Source organism: Colossoma macropomum, unplaced genomic scaffold, assembly GCF_904425465.1.
Source record: "Colossoma macropomum unplaced genomic scaffold, Colossoma_macropomum, whole genome shotgun sequence".
In the NCBI taxonomy this organism is placed as follows: Eukaryota; Metazoa; Chordata; class Actinopteri; order Characiformes; family Serrasalmidae; genus Colossoma; species Colossoma macropomum.
Window position 1 is genome coordinate 9,927,200 of NW_023494790.1, and position 14,915 is coordinate 9,942,114.

The 14,915-nt window shown below is 37.1% G+C and overlaps 1 protein-coding gene across 4 annotated transcripts in view; it reads right to left on the reverse strand.

Annotated features, from left to right (window-relative positions):
* The window catches only part of ptprea (protein tyrosine phosphatase receptor type Ea), a 121,821-nt gene that overhangs the window by 25,825 nt on the left and 81,081 nt on the right, over positions 1–14,915 (reverse strand). Inside the window, exons 3-5 of one of the 4 annotated variants that reach the window (XM_036572076.1) lie at positions 10,124–10,195; positions 5,933–6,029; positions 5,392–5,465 (exon numbers count right to left, since the gene is read on the reverse strand). In XM_036572076.1, coding sequence (XP_036427969.1) covers positions 5,392–5,465; positions 5,933–6,029; positions 10,124–10,190 — 238 coding nt within the window. In that variant the 5' untranslated portion in view covers positions 10,191–10,195. Of the gene's footprint in view, positions 1–2,093; positions 2,191–5,391; positions 5,466–5,615; positions 5,754–5,932; positions 6,030–10,123; positions 10,196–14,915 lie in introns of those variants that run through there. The other 3 variants (XM_036572079.1, XM_036572078.1, XM_036572080.1) reach the window with 3 other exon arrangements.

The following is a 14,915-nucleotide window of genomic DNA, read 5'->3' on the forward strand; positions in this document are numbered from 1 at the left end:
ACCTTTATGCCAACTGTCGTGTTTTAAATTGAAGGCTGTATCAAAGGCTGCTAACAGCTAAAGTGTTTGGGATTGGCATGTTTATTTGTGAATGACCCAGAAAGTATGGGTTCAGTTTGGTTCAAACTGAAACCTAGGAATGGTTAATGGGAGAATCGTAAATGAATGAGAATTAGAAGAACCATGAGTCAGACTGGCAAGCTATGATGAAAACTAGACAGATATGTCAAAAAGAATGATTCATTTAAAAATTGCCCATACGTTTGGTCTCAAACAGAATGTAGTCACAAACAATTTGTCTTGGTGAGCTTGTATGACATGTAACACAGTTAACATGGGCAGACAAGTACAGTCTGTGTCAACAAATTCAGTTTGCTGAAAATAAAACATGCCCATCCTAAAAGCCATTGGAAAGGAAGTATCATCTGTCTTATTGTCAAACAGCTCTAATTCATTTCCTAGCCTGCAACGCTGTTAGGTTGCACTAGTGGCCAAAAATGCACAAAACTGAAAGGACAATCAGGTGAATTTTGTGCTACCTATCTTTGGAAATATTTTTCCTCACTTTATGTGAAATAAAAGTGATGGAGTACTATGTAAACATTGTTAAAGTGTACCCTTCACTCCTCAGTCCAAACAAACTATATATAGAAACTAAGATGCTAAAATATGACTTTGATACAGAAACGTAGATTACGTAGAAAATCTACCTAATCTAAGATTTTTTGCAAATTCATCTTACATTAGCAAATCCTACCTGAATTTAGGCATTATAACTTATCTTACAGCATCATATCTTGAGGGAATCCAAAACTACTCTATATAAGTTGATAGCCAATGTTATGTCTGTTACCAAGCAACCGACAATACAGGCACAACTGAGATGTAAATAAAGTGTAAAAAAGTAAGCGCAATGAACTGGAAGTTTAGAAAAGTTCAGAAAATTGTGCGCCCCCTGCACAGTTTCCATTTCCCAAGACCTCAGCCAGTGTTAGACAGGCACCATCATTGATCCTCCAGACAAACAGCCACACGTCCAACTCTGTCTCCTCATTTTTCACCAACATTGCTGCAACAGTTTGGTGTGTATGTGTCTGTGCGTAAATGTGTCTGTGGTGTTCAGGATTTTTTTAAACCACAGAGTTAGAGAAAACATCACAGTTTCACAAGTAAAAATCTCTTATGTAATACACATATATAAATGTAACATCACTATTGCTAGCTAATGCTAGTGAACTTGCTATACTGCCTGTCACAGTTGCCTAAAATCACAATCTCTTTTCAATAGAGCAGATAATGGTAAGAACAGAAGGTTAAAACAGAAGATTCAAGAATTTTTATCTAATTAAGACAACCGGTGTACTCCTTTATTATCTGGAGTTAGGATAAAATAATGAACTTGATAATGAAAATGTTATTATGTAATAGCTAGATTCCTAAATTTCGTCCTAACTGAAGCTGTCATGGTGACTAAACAGACAAGATTTCAGAGACAGGAGGTTTCTGTAATATGGGCTATGGACTGTTTTGAGGCATTGTTTTTCTACTGTCACTAACAACTATATATTTATATATATTTGTCCATTCAGCCTACAGCATTTTAATCTGCCCATTCATGCTGATATTACAAGGAGTGTTTCAGCCCAGGCTGCTTTGTCATCGAGGCACAATGCAGGACAGCCAATCAGAACAGAAGTCTTTATATATATTAGTCATATAAAGGCACAGTAACAATAAACAGCCTGTTTCAATCTAAGGGATAAATAGAAGTTTAAAATGGTCCTTCAAAAAATTACTGACTGTTTCTAGTACATAAAACCTGACAGACGTCACAAGTGCACCTCAAGGGAAACATGAAGTGAAAGAAAAATGTAGGATATGGGCCCTTTATATTGTGGCATCTGCCACAGGCTGAGCTGCCATGAGAAGCTTAGGGGGGGTCAGTCACTCTCAGAGCACGCCACACTCCTGGGTAAGAAGGATGCTCATTTTTGCTGCTGTTGCTGCTGTTATTAGTATAGTTGCGTTGCTTAGTGTAAACTGTGTCCGAAGAGGGTGGGCTTTGTGTGTAACTAGTGGTTGGAAGTGTCTACCCTCCTCGGATGTCATGTCCTCCTGCGTTGCCACCTCCCTGTGTTTCATTTTGGGGTTAGCGCTGGGCTGGACATTTCTTGCTGTCTGTTGAGGTGCCTGTTCAAAATAAAAGAGCATTCAACTATACGGGCTATGTTTTCTGCGTTCTGAGCCGATGTTACAGTATGCATATGACTAGCCAGCTGAATATGGTGGGGCATCCTTAGAAAACTGTATTCACTGATTTGTGTGGACAATTCAGATGTAAATTATGTATCCACAGGCTGTGAGTGGAATTGTTTGAGACTAAACACTGCGTAATGCAACCCACAGAGAAACGATGAGGGCTACAACACCATAATGTCTGACTCATTACAGCGCTTTTAGACTGCAACACCCAAATGTAAAGCAGAAGAGTTTAAGTGTAGCTGATCTGGCTAATCAAAGAGCATCTCAAAACTAGAGCTAATATTACATTCAGGTTGGGCACTCATAGGAGACTTAGCTTATGCCGCAGGAGAAATCTCATACTTAAAATGAATTGTGAGCCCCTCCAAAAAAGAAAGGGTGACACCAGTTAGTGACAGTTGGGCGTCTCCGAACACTGACCTAACCAACCACTCTCCACAAAACTTCCTCATCCTCTAGGTTCTCAGCAAAAAGCAGCAAAACTATCAAAGCACACATGGGAAGTAGAAGAGATTTTATTGTGATAGTTCATGTTTGTCAGCTTAAAAGCCAAAAAGTCACTTCCTGTTCAAGCTCAAACCACAAACCCTATCTGGTAAAAAAAGAGGTTTCAGAGAGACTTAGTCTCTCGTGGTGCCAGTAAGACCACATTCACTCAGCTGACTTTCACGAATACCTGACCTCCAGAGGTACAGCACATACAGTGTGATTTACTGCAATACATTATCATTGTTCCTCTCAGGTGCCAATGTATAAAGCTAAAAAGCCAGTTAAAAAAAAGAAGAACAAGAGGGAAGTGGTTGTCACATGCTAAACCATCACTATAGAGCAAAATCAATCTCTTAACCCTCAAGACCCCACAGAGGCCTCTGCTGACCGATCTGCATTTGACACGCGACAGCCTTGATACGCCGTAATTTCGTGATGTGAACTGTGACAGGAAACAGAATATCTACTGTAAACACTATATTTTAGATTTTGTTTTTGCAAACTTCAGTTTGTGATTTGTAATAAATCTTTTATGTTTATACATCCCTTTTTTTCACCATGGATGTCACAAAGAGGCAGAAAGAGTATTCAAATGTGCTGTAGCGTTATGTCGGATATGGAGACAGATGAGCCTGATCAGAAGTCAATATTTCTGCTAACCAACATAGCAGCAATGACGAGTTCAGGACATAAATCATGACAAAACTCTGTTTAGTGGTGTGTTCATAGTCACATTTGCTGCTTTACTGAATGGACCGCCAAGTTCATACTCCATTGCTAACTTAATGGTCCAAGTTCAAGATCAATCACACATGCAGTAACTTCAGTCAGTAAATATAAATCTCATTCAAAGTTTTTTATGTTTTATACCAAATTCCTATAGACCTACAGCAGTTCATATCTTACAGGAATTGGCTAAACTGATTAGCTTTCTCTGTTTGTCTCTGTCTCACAGATATGCAGGGCTTAAACGAGTGACTGAACTCGGCATCTACATTTATATGTCATTCAGAAGTCAGAACAAAACTACAGACAAACTGATGAATTTGTATTTGGCTATTTCTAATTGTTCAGAATTGTTTATAATATAATATCTTTCAGTAACTTCAGTCTTTCAAAGAAGAAAAATGTAGGGGGGATTTATCTGACTTAGCTCACATAAGCTGTATGTTTTTTACAGTCTTATATCACATCCATCAATAACTTGAGCATAATTTTTGTAGTCAGTCCATTCAATATCCCTATTCATTAATTCTAGAATTTGGTATTCTTGTTGATATGTGTTTTTTTTTCAGATTGAAGACATTTTCCCTTTCAGTCCTGGCCTGTTTTAATTTCTATCTCTTGGTTTTGTGTTCATGTTAAAGATGTGGCACACAATTTTTAAGTGAATTCAACTTATAATTACCAAATCAAATGCTTTGTTTTGGACAGTGTTCTATAATTTTTTTGGGGTCTAAAGTGGTTTAATGTTCTGTCATATGGACTAAAATAACCAGTGTGAGTAATTTAAAATAGGCAAGCTTTAGTTTTAATGCTAGTAAACAATCACACACTCCTTAAAATGAATGCACATAATTAATAATTAATAACAACATTAATAAATAACATATTATTAATAATAACAATTAAACCATTTGAGAATCCAGTCATTTTATCAATTAATAAAATGATCAGATTAATGCAACTGATTAATAAACTGATTAATGCAAAGTAACACCTATAAAGCATTCAGGTTCTTTCGCATGGTTGGGTGTGTGGTGTTCGTGGTGCGAACTAAGTAACAGCTTCTAAGAGAGACTGCCAGTAGAATATGGAGAACCTTATTACACAACACATTTGATAAGATTCATAAGACCATAACAGTGGAAATAAGGCCCCGAAGTTCGGGTTCATTGTCTGACCGCAAACAAGGTGGACACAAATAGCTAACACAGATACTATACCAACCAGTTCTCAAACGCTGCTGAGAACTTTAATTTCTCAGAAGGAGAACATGCAACTGTCAGGTGACATACAGTGTTTATGTATGCCTAGTTCATTCTCTGACAAACCAGAAAGCTACTATTACCACTGTATGGCATCTAAAGGTCAGTACTTGAACAGAGATGGAGCATCTGTCCAGAGAAATGTCTCTTTTTGTTGTGTTGTTTTTCACTCAGTCAGTCAACCACCAAAAAGTGTTACGCATCACTGTTTCACCATGAAAATTATATATGATAATGTAACATTTAATAGAATAGGGATGGGGAGGATGGTAAGGATAGTACCAGAGATGCTAGAGTTGCAAAACAAAACAAAAGAAAGAAACTTAGGCCAAATATGAAAATAGGTCTGAACAACTCTGGGTCAAATTTATGCTTAAACAGTCGTTGTCATGCATCATTTAAGGATTTTACTGTAATTTTCATCATTCTCAGCAAACAATGCTCAGGCATGGAAATACTGGGCAAACTAATCAAGAATGAATGATTTCATTGTTATTTAGAGCTCACTGTACATCAGACAGGAGGATGTTAGCATACTGCATCCTGTTCTCAGTGCGAATAAACCACGGAAACCATATACACATCACCTTCAGCCGAGGCCATTTACACAGACTTTAGAGAGCAGACATGTTAAGAAGACAGCTCACTGTACCTTGCTCTTCCAGAATGCCATTTGGTATCTTCTTGTCGACTGTGGTGATGTCGGCTTTTCTCTGGTTTTTGAACCTAGACAGATAACAGTGATCCCGGCAGAGAAAGTCAGATGGATACAAAAAGGAAAGTCACAGGACTTTGATCCTCCAACTCTGCTAATAAGAAGAAACATCCGGTTCTTGAATGAACTAATTAGAGCTTATAAAGTGAGTAAGTTCTTACCATCGAAAACTAAGGCTGTTCTTTCTCATCAGAGGCTACGTCTGGCCACTTACACTCAAGACGACACACTCTTAAGCCAGAGGACCATGCAGCTCTGAGCCTACTTCAGCCTCTGCTTTCAGTTTTAGCTTTGTGTCATGTGTCAGTTTCAGTTCCTGGCCCTGCCTTTGTGAAGTGGGAGGAGTGTCTGGAGCTGACGTAACACTTAATATGTGAGCATGAGGGTGTTTGTGTGTGGGTGGGTGGAGGTATGTGTGTGTGTGTGTGTGGGTATATGGGTGGGTGAATGTGTGGGTGTCTGCACTTATGTGTCATACCTGAGGCAATAGCAGGCCAGTAGAGCTGCGATGAGCACTAACAGTGAGAGCACTAACAGTGTAGGCAGGATGTGATGGCTGGCGAACCCGCTGTCTTCTAAAGGAAGAAGGAGAGGCAGTTAAACCACCGCAAAACAAAAGAACAGGAAACTGGCCCTGTAACAGAGCCACAGGAGGCAGAGTGGAGCTGCTGGGTGAGCTGCTACTGTACTAATACAGTCAATCTAAGCCATCATGCTTGACTTAAAGGGCCCGTATTAATGACAACTAAATGTTCCTTACTGTTTTGAATGTAGTATGTGAGCATTGTTAAACCTTCAAAATGTACCATTCACTATATATATATATATATATATATATATATATATATATATATATACACACCCATTCACCATGCTATAAAGAGAGCTTCTACTTGGACTGCTATTTAAGTGAGACACAATGCAGAGCAGCCAGTCAGAATATCATTACTAAAGACACTGTAATAAAAGCAGCCTGTTTAAAGGGAAATTAAAGGGAAAAATTTTCTGCTAAATTAATCATTTAATCATTGAAATATAAAAATCTTTCAGAGTGGTTTATTTGAAATGCTCCATTCTAGAGAAATTTAGGGAGTCAAAATTGTTCACGGTGATGATGAGAGGAACCAGACATCTGAAGTGTTTACCACATTTTTTGACAGTTTTCAAATTGATAATTTTATTAAAAGCTTTTGGCCTAAAATCTATTTTTTAATTCATTAATGGAAGAGAGGTACACGCTGGGCATTGTAAGGCAAATAGTACCTAAAGAAAATATGTCTTCTGAGTTTTTATATGTTGATGATGGTAACAGTGGTAAATCTGAAAAAATAAGATTTCTTTAGGGATTTGATTTTCAAAAAAAATGATTAAAGTCAAAACAATATCACAAAACTATCATAAAACAATTAGTTCATGTAATAACCTTCTGTGAGAGAACTTTTGTTGAATCTCTTCTGGTGGCCAGTTACTATCACCACCACTGTGAACAATTCTGACTTGATTATTTTCTCTAAAATGGAACATTTCACATAAAACCACTCCGAATGACTTTGTTTACATCTCAACTATAAAATTACGGCAAAATTTAGAAAAAATGGTGGAATTCCCCTTAAATTCTCAGGGATAAAGAGAGATTGGAAAGTGTTCACATAAAAAATGGATTATGTCTATTTTTGGTACATAAACCCACACAGATGTCATAAGTGGACCTCAGGGGGGAAAAATTACAAGAAAAATGTAGCATATGGTCCCTTTAATAAAGCACTTCAGTGCTGTTTTGACGATGCTGTTAAACCCCAGTCACCCACCTAACAGCAGGTTGTGACAATAAACCCAGCAAACAGTTTTATAACACAGCCTGACTATCAACAGCCACAGTGAAATAACAGCTCATTTTAATCCATGTTTGACTCAGCATGACTGCCTAGAGAGAAACTAATGATTATATGAAGTCTAAACGATGACAACGGGCCTAAAGCAGCAATTCTAAAGCAGTCAAATGATTACAGACATGCAAAGCCACTGCATGCATGCATTTCATATCTGAATCAGTGTTTCACTTTAAACAATAAGCAGCTGTTGTAGTTTTTGAGGTCATAAACTCTTGTGTCTCAGTGTGCAAAGATATGGTAGAGATTCAATAAGTCTAAGTAAAGTTGTGTACCACTTATTTTTATAATGTAGACTGCGGAGTTAAGTTCTTACAAAAATGGTAAAAAAGGCACTTCTGTTAAAATACCAACTTGGCTTAATACGAGTGCTCAGCGCCACCTTCAGTAAAATGACTGTACTACAGGGCAGTGGTGTCACAGCACGTCAAGTCTTGCTTAAAGCATGAGAACAGTATAATGAAGTGTTTAGCAGTGCTACTCCTGGAGTCCCCTGGCATTGCATATGTTAGTTTTCTCTGATACATCCATTTTAACCTCTTGAACAGTTTATTAATAAGCTGAAAAGTTGAATAAGGTATGCTAGGACAAGGGAAACCACTAGAATGTGCAGTAAAGGGTTACTCCTGGATGAGGACTGGAAAATATAGATGTAATATCCTTTTTCTGCACAAACTGGTAAAACAGACCCCTATTAATAGAAACTTTATCATTACCTAACAGTTTGCCAATGATGATATTAATTTTGAATTATATCTTTTGAATTATTTACCATTTACTCAGCGACTTAGAAAAAAATGGTAACACTTTATTTGAAGGCTATATAACACATATATGAGCACTGAATAACAACAATATTTGAGTATTTATGACCAGCTTTTGCTAGTAACTGCAAGATGACATAAGATGTTCTATGAATTAACTGACATTGCATTGCAATTGTAAGAGACAAGTCATTTTGTTATTTTGGACTTTTTTTCTAATAATTCATTAATCATAAAACGTGAAATGTAAAGAGAGAGATGGCTTTTTCAAATGATGTACAAAATAAATAATATTACGTAAACCCACAAAAATGACCCACTTTCTTCAGTCACTGCTGGAACATAACCAGACAGAAACTTATCAGTACCACTTTATTTGAAGGCTACCTGCACAGGCACTGCATAACACATGCATAAGAACTGAATAATATATTTATGAAGCAATATTTGAATATTTAGGACCAGCTTATGTCAGTAACCACAAGACTACATAAGATGTTATATGAAGTAAATGACACTGCGTTGACCTTAAGGACCTTATCCTGAAGTGATGGATATTTGTTCCTATTATAACAACATTATGAAGCACCATTCCCAAGTAATGGAACTTAGAAGGAAGGACAGGTTTAGAAGTTTATGTCAGTTCTACATAGTTTTACATGAGTTAAAGTACAAAGCACATGCATAAGCTGTCTGTAAATACACAAGTATGCAAGTGTTATGATGTGATATATATATATATATATATATATATATATATATATATATATATATACATACATGAGAGACATAATACAATATATCTTCATAACCACATTATAAAGTCACTTTATAATAAGGTTTCAATTAATTATGAATGCTTCAAAAAGCATATACTTACCAATAACAATGATTAACTAAGCACTGAAAAAAGTTCTTGGATCACAAAGTAGCACGATAGTACAAAACAACTTAATTATTTAAAATAGAATATACACATTTGATTCATAATTATTATGAATTGTTTTAGTGCAACTAAGTAAACCCTGTGAACAATATTTTTTTTTTGTAATTTATGAGTATCAAATGACTTAATCCTTAGTAACAAACTATAAGTAATGATTCACTTCTCCAATTCAATATAAATCTTGATTATTCTATTTCATTAAGTTAATAATTCATAAGGTAACAATTATTAATACATATCTAACTTTAATATAATTATTAGCAATCAGCAAAATATTAGATTCATGATTAAACTGCTGTTTATTAGGGCCTGCTGTTATAAAGTGTTGCCAAAACCTTTTAAGTATTTTATATATATATATAATATAACAGTGGAACTACAGTCTGCATACAATGAGAGCAAATCAATACTCTGCTGTGGTACGGATATGAAAATTATATTGAGTAAACCATCAACTTGGAATGTAAAAACTGATGTGGAAGTGTCAGTGTCCAGTATGTCCAACAGAATTTACTCCTATTGTGTGCAATGCAGATTGCGGTTCCATTGTTGCATGCTGTTGCCATATAGCAACAACTACATTGAAACGATTTGGATAGAATGCAGAAAATTTGAATTGTTTTTTTAAGAAGCAAAATGTTTACCTCCTAGAGATTGTGGTTTATTTTTTTCTTGAAGTTGGTATTCATTAATATTGAATTATAAACACTTTGAAAGGGCTTTGTGATGTGTGTATGAAAAAGTTGTACAGAATGTGGAATACAACAGGATGGCATGTGATCAGGTAAATGTATACCCTGTTACTCAGAGCTTTAGCCTTTAGTTTCTCAATGTAAGAGAAAAATTATGTATATATTGTAGTCAGGCATACAAAAAAATCATTATTGCCATATGGCAATGCCATCCAGTAAAGTGATATAAAACAATGTGCTCGAAGTTATATTAGCCTACTAGAAACATCAATAAGGTACAGTCATTCAAATACTATAGCTAAAAAAAAGAAGAACTACTGATATCAATAGAAACTGTTTAGTATGTGCAAATAGTTCCAGGTCCTTTATGAAACTTACCACTTGTGCTGTTTGTGCTGCTGACATTTGGTAATATGGTTGCTGCCAAAAACAGAACAGGGATCATTGTGACTGCAGAGGGAGAGAAAGAGAGAGAGTTTTAGGTTAAAACGGTAATAATGTATATGCATTAATAAGAAGGTCAACAGGCATACAGATTAAATATCTTGTAATGGGCTACAACAAAACATTTTTTTTTTTAACTCTGTGCTACCAGGTGAAGGAAAAAATGCAATACTACGACACGACACTAGGTGGCATACAAGTCATTCATTTAAAATGTAGCCTTTGAAACTGCTGCTCTTTTGCCCCGATTTACCCTTTCAAGGGCGAGTTCACTCTCTAGTGGGTCTGAATATACTGTTCCAGTCCTGCTGGGTGTACACCATTGTCACTGAAAGCAATAAGTGAGTTTATCTAGATTGAACGTGTCTACATGAATGAATCTTGCCTCTTATTTTGATTTGATGACTCTATTATCTGATTTTAAAAAGCGTGTGAAAGCATAGAGCTAAGCTGCTTATTCTACGAACGATTTCCCTGTCCTGTGCTAAGTGTTATCCATAAGCATATAGTAGGATTTGACACGTTTAGCAATGGACTGATGCCTTAAAGTCAGAGTACGGAGGAGTAGAGAAATGGCTTGAGGTGAACATGTGCTGAGGTTTAGTGTTGTAAGAGTGTGTATGTGTGTGTGTGTGTGTGCGTGTGTGTGCGCGCTGATCAGTATCTCATGGAGAAGACTCTACCCTGGACGTAGTCACATCCTCAGGAAGCTAAGAGAGTCTTCTCTCAGTCATGACACAGCTCTCATCAGCCACAGATAAGCAGAGCAAATGTGCAACAAGAGTGAGCGTTTTGTGCTCTAAGGCTTTTGGAATTCAGCTCTCAGCTTAAACCAACAATTTGGCAAAAAATCACACAAACAATTTTTCCCATAACTGTAGTCAATCTCCGAGACATCTTTGGTGTTCAAAGCATGCGTCTTCAGCTGTGCAGTGGTTTTATGTGGTTAACAAGGCTCATATCACACCAGTTATCAGTCTGCAAAATGCATGCGTAAAACATCACATCCCTGCCACAAAAAAACATGTTGAGTTGTTAAAGGGGAACTCCGTCAATTTGTCTAATCTGCTGCATAATCCAGTTGTTGAGAGGTAAACAAAGTCATTCAAGGTGGTGTGATGTGAAATAGATCATTGAATGACTCAGGTGACTTGGTGACTCAGATTTTATTTCAGTGGTGCTGGTAGGAACCAAGGGTCACGATGTCTAAAGCACAAGTATAGCCATTTTATTTTCTGTCAATAAGCAAATAAAACCTACATGCATCTACTGAGTATTTATATGTGAATACATTTTCTTTGGGTATTATTTTCCCTTATAACAACCTGCATGTACCTCTCCACCATGAATGCATTTTATAAAATACAGTTTAATCCAAAACCTTATTTCAAAACTATGATGAAACAGACACTAGATCTGTCTCAGACATTAGGCACCATATCCATAATCATTTGTAATGTAACTGAGGTGTGAGGTAACTGAGGTGGCTTTTAGAGGCATTAGATTTCTGGTTCTTATCACCACCATTATGAACAATTTAGACTTGAATGGTGCATTTCATATTAAACCACACTGACCTTGTTTATATATTAACAATATTTCTTTTCTTTTTTTTTTTTTGGAAATTTTGAAAAGTCAATAATAAATCTCAAATATGACATAAATAAGACATGCTAAAAACAGTACTAGCAGGTATCTTGTAGTCCGGATATTGTCCACAACTCTTTTGTATAGATAACTGTTTGTCATACAGTGCCAGAAACCACACAAGCAAGTTTATTTCAGGTTACTTAACAACTCAACATGGCAATTCTATTGTATTATATTTAGCCATGCGGTAGGCCAGTGCTAACAGCCAGGGTAGGCTATAAGCTTCCATTACCTGCTAGCTACACTGCCTCACAGCTCCAGCGTAAAACTAAAGAAGAAAATTTCTCACAGCAAAAGTCTTGGACGATCTACTACATTTGGGGTGATGAGAAAACAATGTAAATTTGATTATTCTTTTAATATATGTGCTGTTTGTGTCACATAAGTCAGTAATATACTGTATAATGAAGCAGCACAGTAATATGCTTAATTCCTCAGTAATGAAAAGGCTTTCATACTGAGCAGAAACAGAATGTTTCATCTCTGTGGAATGATCTCCCACCATGCTTCAGTAATGCAGTATGGGCTGGACCAGCATTAGGTCATGAGCACACTGCTTTCCACTGGGAAAAGTTAGAGTCAACACTGCATCCTATGGAGATTAATAAACCTCCTGCACCGCTCCTGTGTCAGTCAGACAGTCAGGGGGATTTCTAATGAGTGCAAAATCTGGAAACAAGACCACCACCGCACACACATACACACACACACACATATGCACACAGTCAGGTAAGGAGACCGAATCCCAGAGCTGGTTTCATGCAGTGCCTCATGGCAGATGGTAAAGGCTTTCATCCTAGCTGTACAGAAACCTTGCCATCGGCTCTTTCCGTGTACTTTTCACTCATGTTGTCAGAGATTAACACAGAGCGTTCCCTAGTGTAGATGGTCAAGCCTAACACAACATAAAAAAATCTGCTTTAAATAATTCAGAGAGAACCTGAAGTTGAACCATCATCAGCAGCTGAAGTCCACATGGAGCTGGATTCTGAAGGACAAGGGTGTGAAATGCTCTTTTTTTGCCAGAATGCAGCAGGGGGTTGTGAATGTAAGTAGGCCATGTTAGTGACACAATTAGCCAATCTGTAGACTAGACAGTGGACATGTCTAGGTCCACTTAATGTCTGAGGTTGTCGTGTGACAGTGTATGTATTAGCATTATAAACCACTGATCTGAAAGTGGCTGCATCAATGTTAAAAAGCTAGAATCAAATATAATAAAATGGTTATATTCTCTGAGAAAAGTTATTCTGTAAAAAAGATCTGAATCACATAAAAGTAATAGAACAGAATCAAATCAAATCATAACAAAATGTGAAAATCCTGTCTGGAGCTGATGCCCATCAGCCAACATGCTGAATAAAACTTGATCTTTCCAATCATAGCGCTGGTTACATTACCATGTAGTAACAATAATGTTATTAGATAAAATAAAATAAATTGATAAAATAATAAGCTGTCTGAAATTAAGTTTAAGTCTTGCCTGAATAATTTATTTATCATGCAATGTTTTGAATAATATCCCAAACATTTTTGGTATGGGTAAACTTTCCATAATGCATTGTTTTCATCTGTGCAGTGCTGATATAGGGAGATTTTTATTTCCCCACACATTAATTTTATCACAAATTCTGACAACATAAGTCAGAAGTGACTCACATAAGTGACTCCAGCATGTCAGATTAATGTTTTAAAGTAATGGCAGCAGGGAGGAAATACAGTATGGAGAAAAACTAAAGCAAGGGGAACTATGGGGTGAAAAAAATGTGGAGGCAGGATAAAAGAACCCAAAAGCAAAACTTCAGCACTCATGTTCCCCTCGACTTCCGACAAATGTTTCAAGCTCTATTATAAATGCCATTTCAACTGTAAAGTCCCAATCTGGCTGTAGTCGATGTATTCAAAGTGGCAGTGTTGCTGTTTGGTTCTTTCAGTTAAAATTAATTTTCAAAACTTCAAGCTGAAGCTCTGTGGAAACAAATGTTGATCAGTGAAATTCACTACATCATTGTAACAAATTTATATTCACTGTATATAAATAGCAAATGGCATCACTTTTGTACTTTTTGTACTCTAAACGTTAATCATCACGTTCTGCCAGTACATGTTATCTGACTTGTATATTAAGTCAGCAGAGTTGCCTCACTCCCCTCCTTTAACAAACAGACGAAGCTTCTCTGCTCTCGTGTTGCCCCCCATTCTGCTGTTGCCTGTGGCCTGAGCGTGTGTGTCTTTTCAGAAAGGCATTGTTGGAAATGGGTCATGGGATAAGCTTGTGCGTGGGCTTCTCTTTATGAGGAAGACGTCTGCACATAGCCTTTGGGCTCAACATTCGCTGACATGTCCCCGACTGCACTCATTACTCTAAAGGAGAGAGAAGGAGAAAGGGGGGAGGAGACAGGAGAGAGAGAGGGGGGAGAGAGGGGGGTTGTATATGTACGTATGAATGTATGTGTGAGTATGTCTGTGCATGAACGAGGGAGAAAAGAGAGAGACAAGAAATAAGACAGAAAGAGAGAGAGTTAAGAGAGTGATAGAGCGAGCAAGAGAGAGAGAGAAAGAGAGAGAAGTAATAATGAACTGAAGTGTACTGATACCGTTCAGTGTCCAGAAACAGAGAAGTGAAAGCGGACAGCATACTCTCAGTCAGTCAGTCAGTAAAAGTCATAAGATTGCGTTGTGTGATTAAGGAAGTCTCTCATTTAGAAAGGATACAAATTCCTCGCAGAATAAAGACGTGAAAATGATATCACTCTGTGTAATTTTCAAATCCGTATCACTCCTGAACTAATATACACCCCTTTATTAGGTACACTTATCTTGTATCTTCAGTCTTTGTATATTTTTTCAGCTCCACGTACCATATAGGTGCATTTTGTAGTTCTACAATTACAGATTGTGGTACTATTTGGGTGGTGGATCATTCTCAGCACTGCAGTGACACTGATGTGGTGGTGTGTTGGTGTGTGTTGTGCTGGTGCGAGTGGATCAGACACAGCAGTGCTGCTGGAGTTTTCAAACACTCTGTCTACTCACTGTCCACTCTACTAGACACACCTACCACGTTAAACCACCA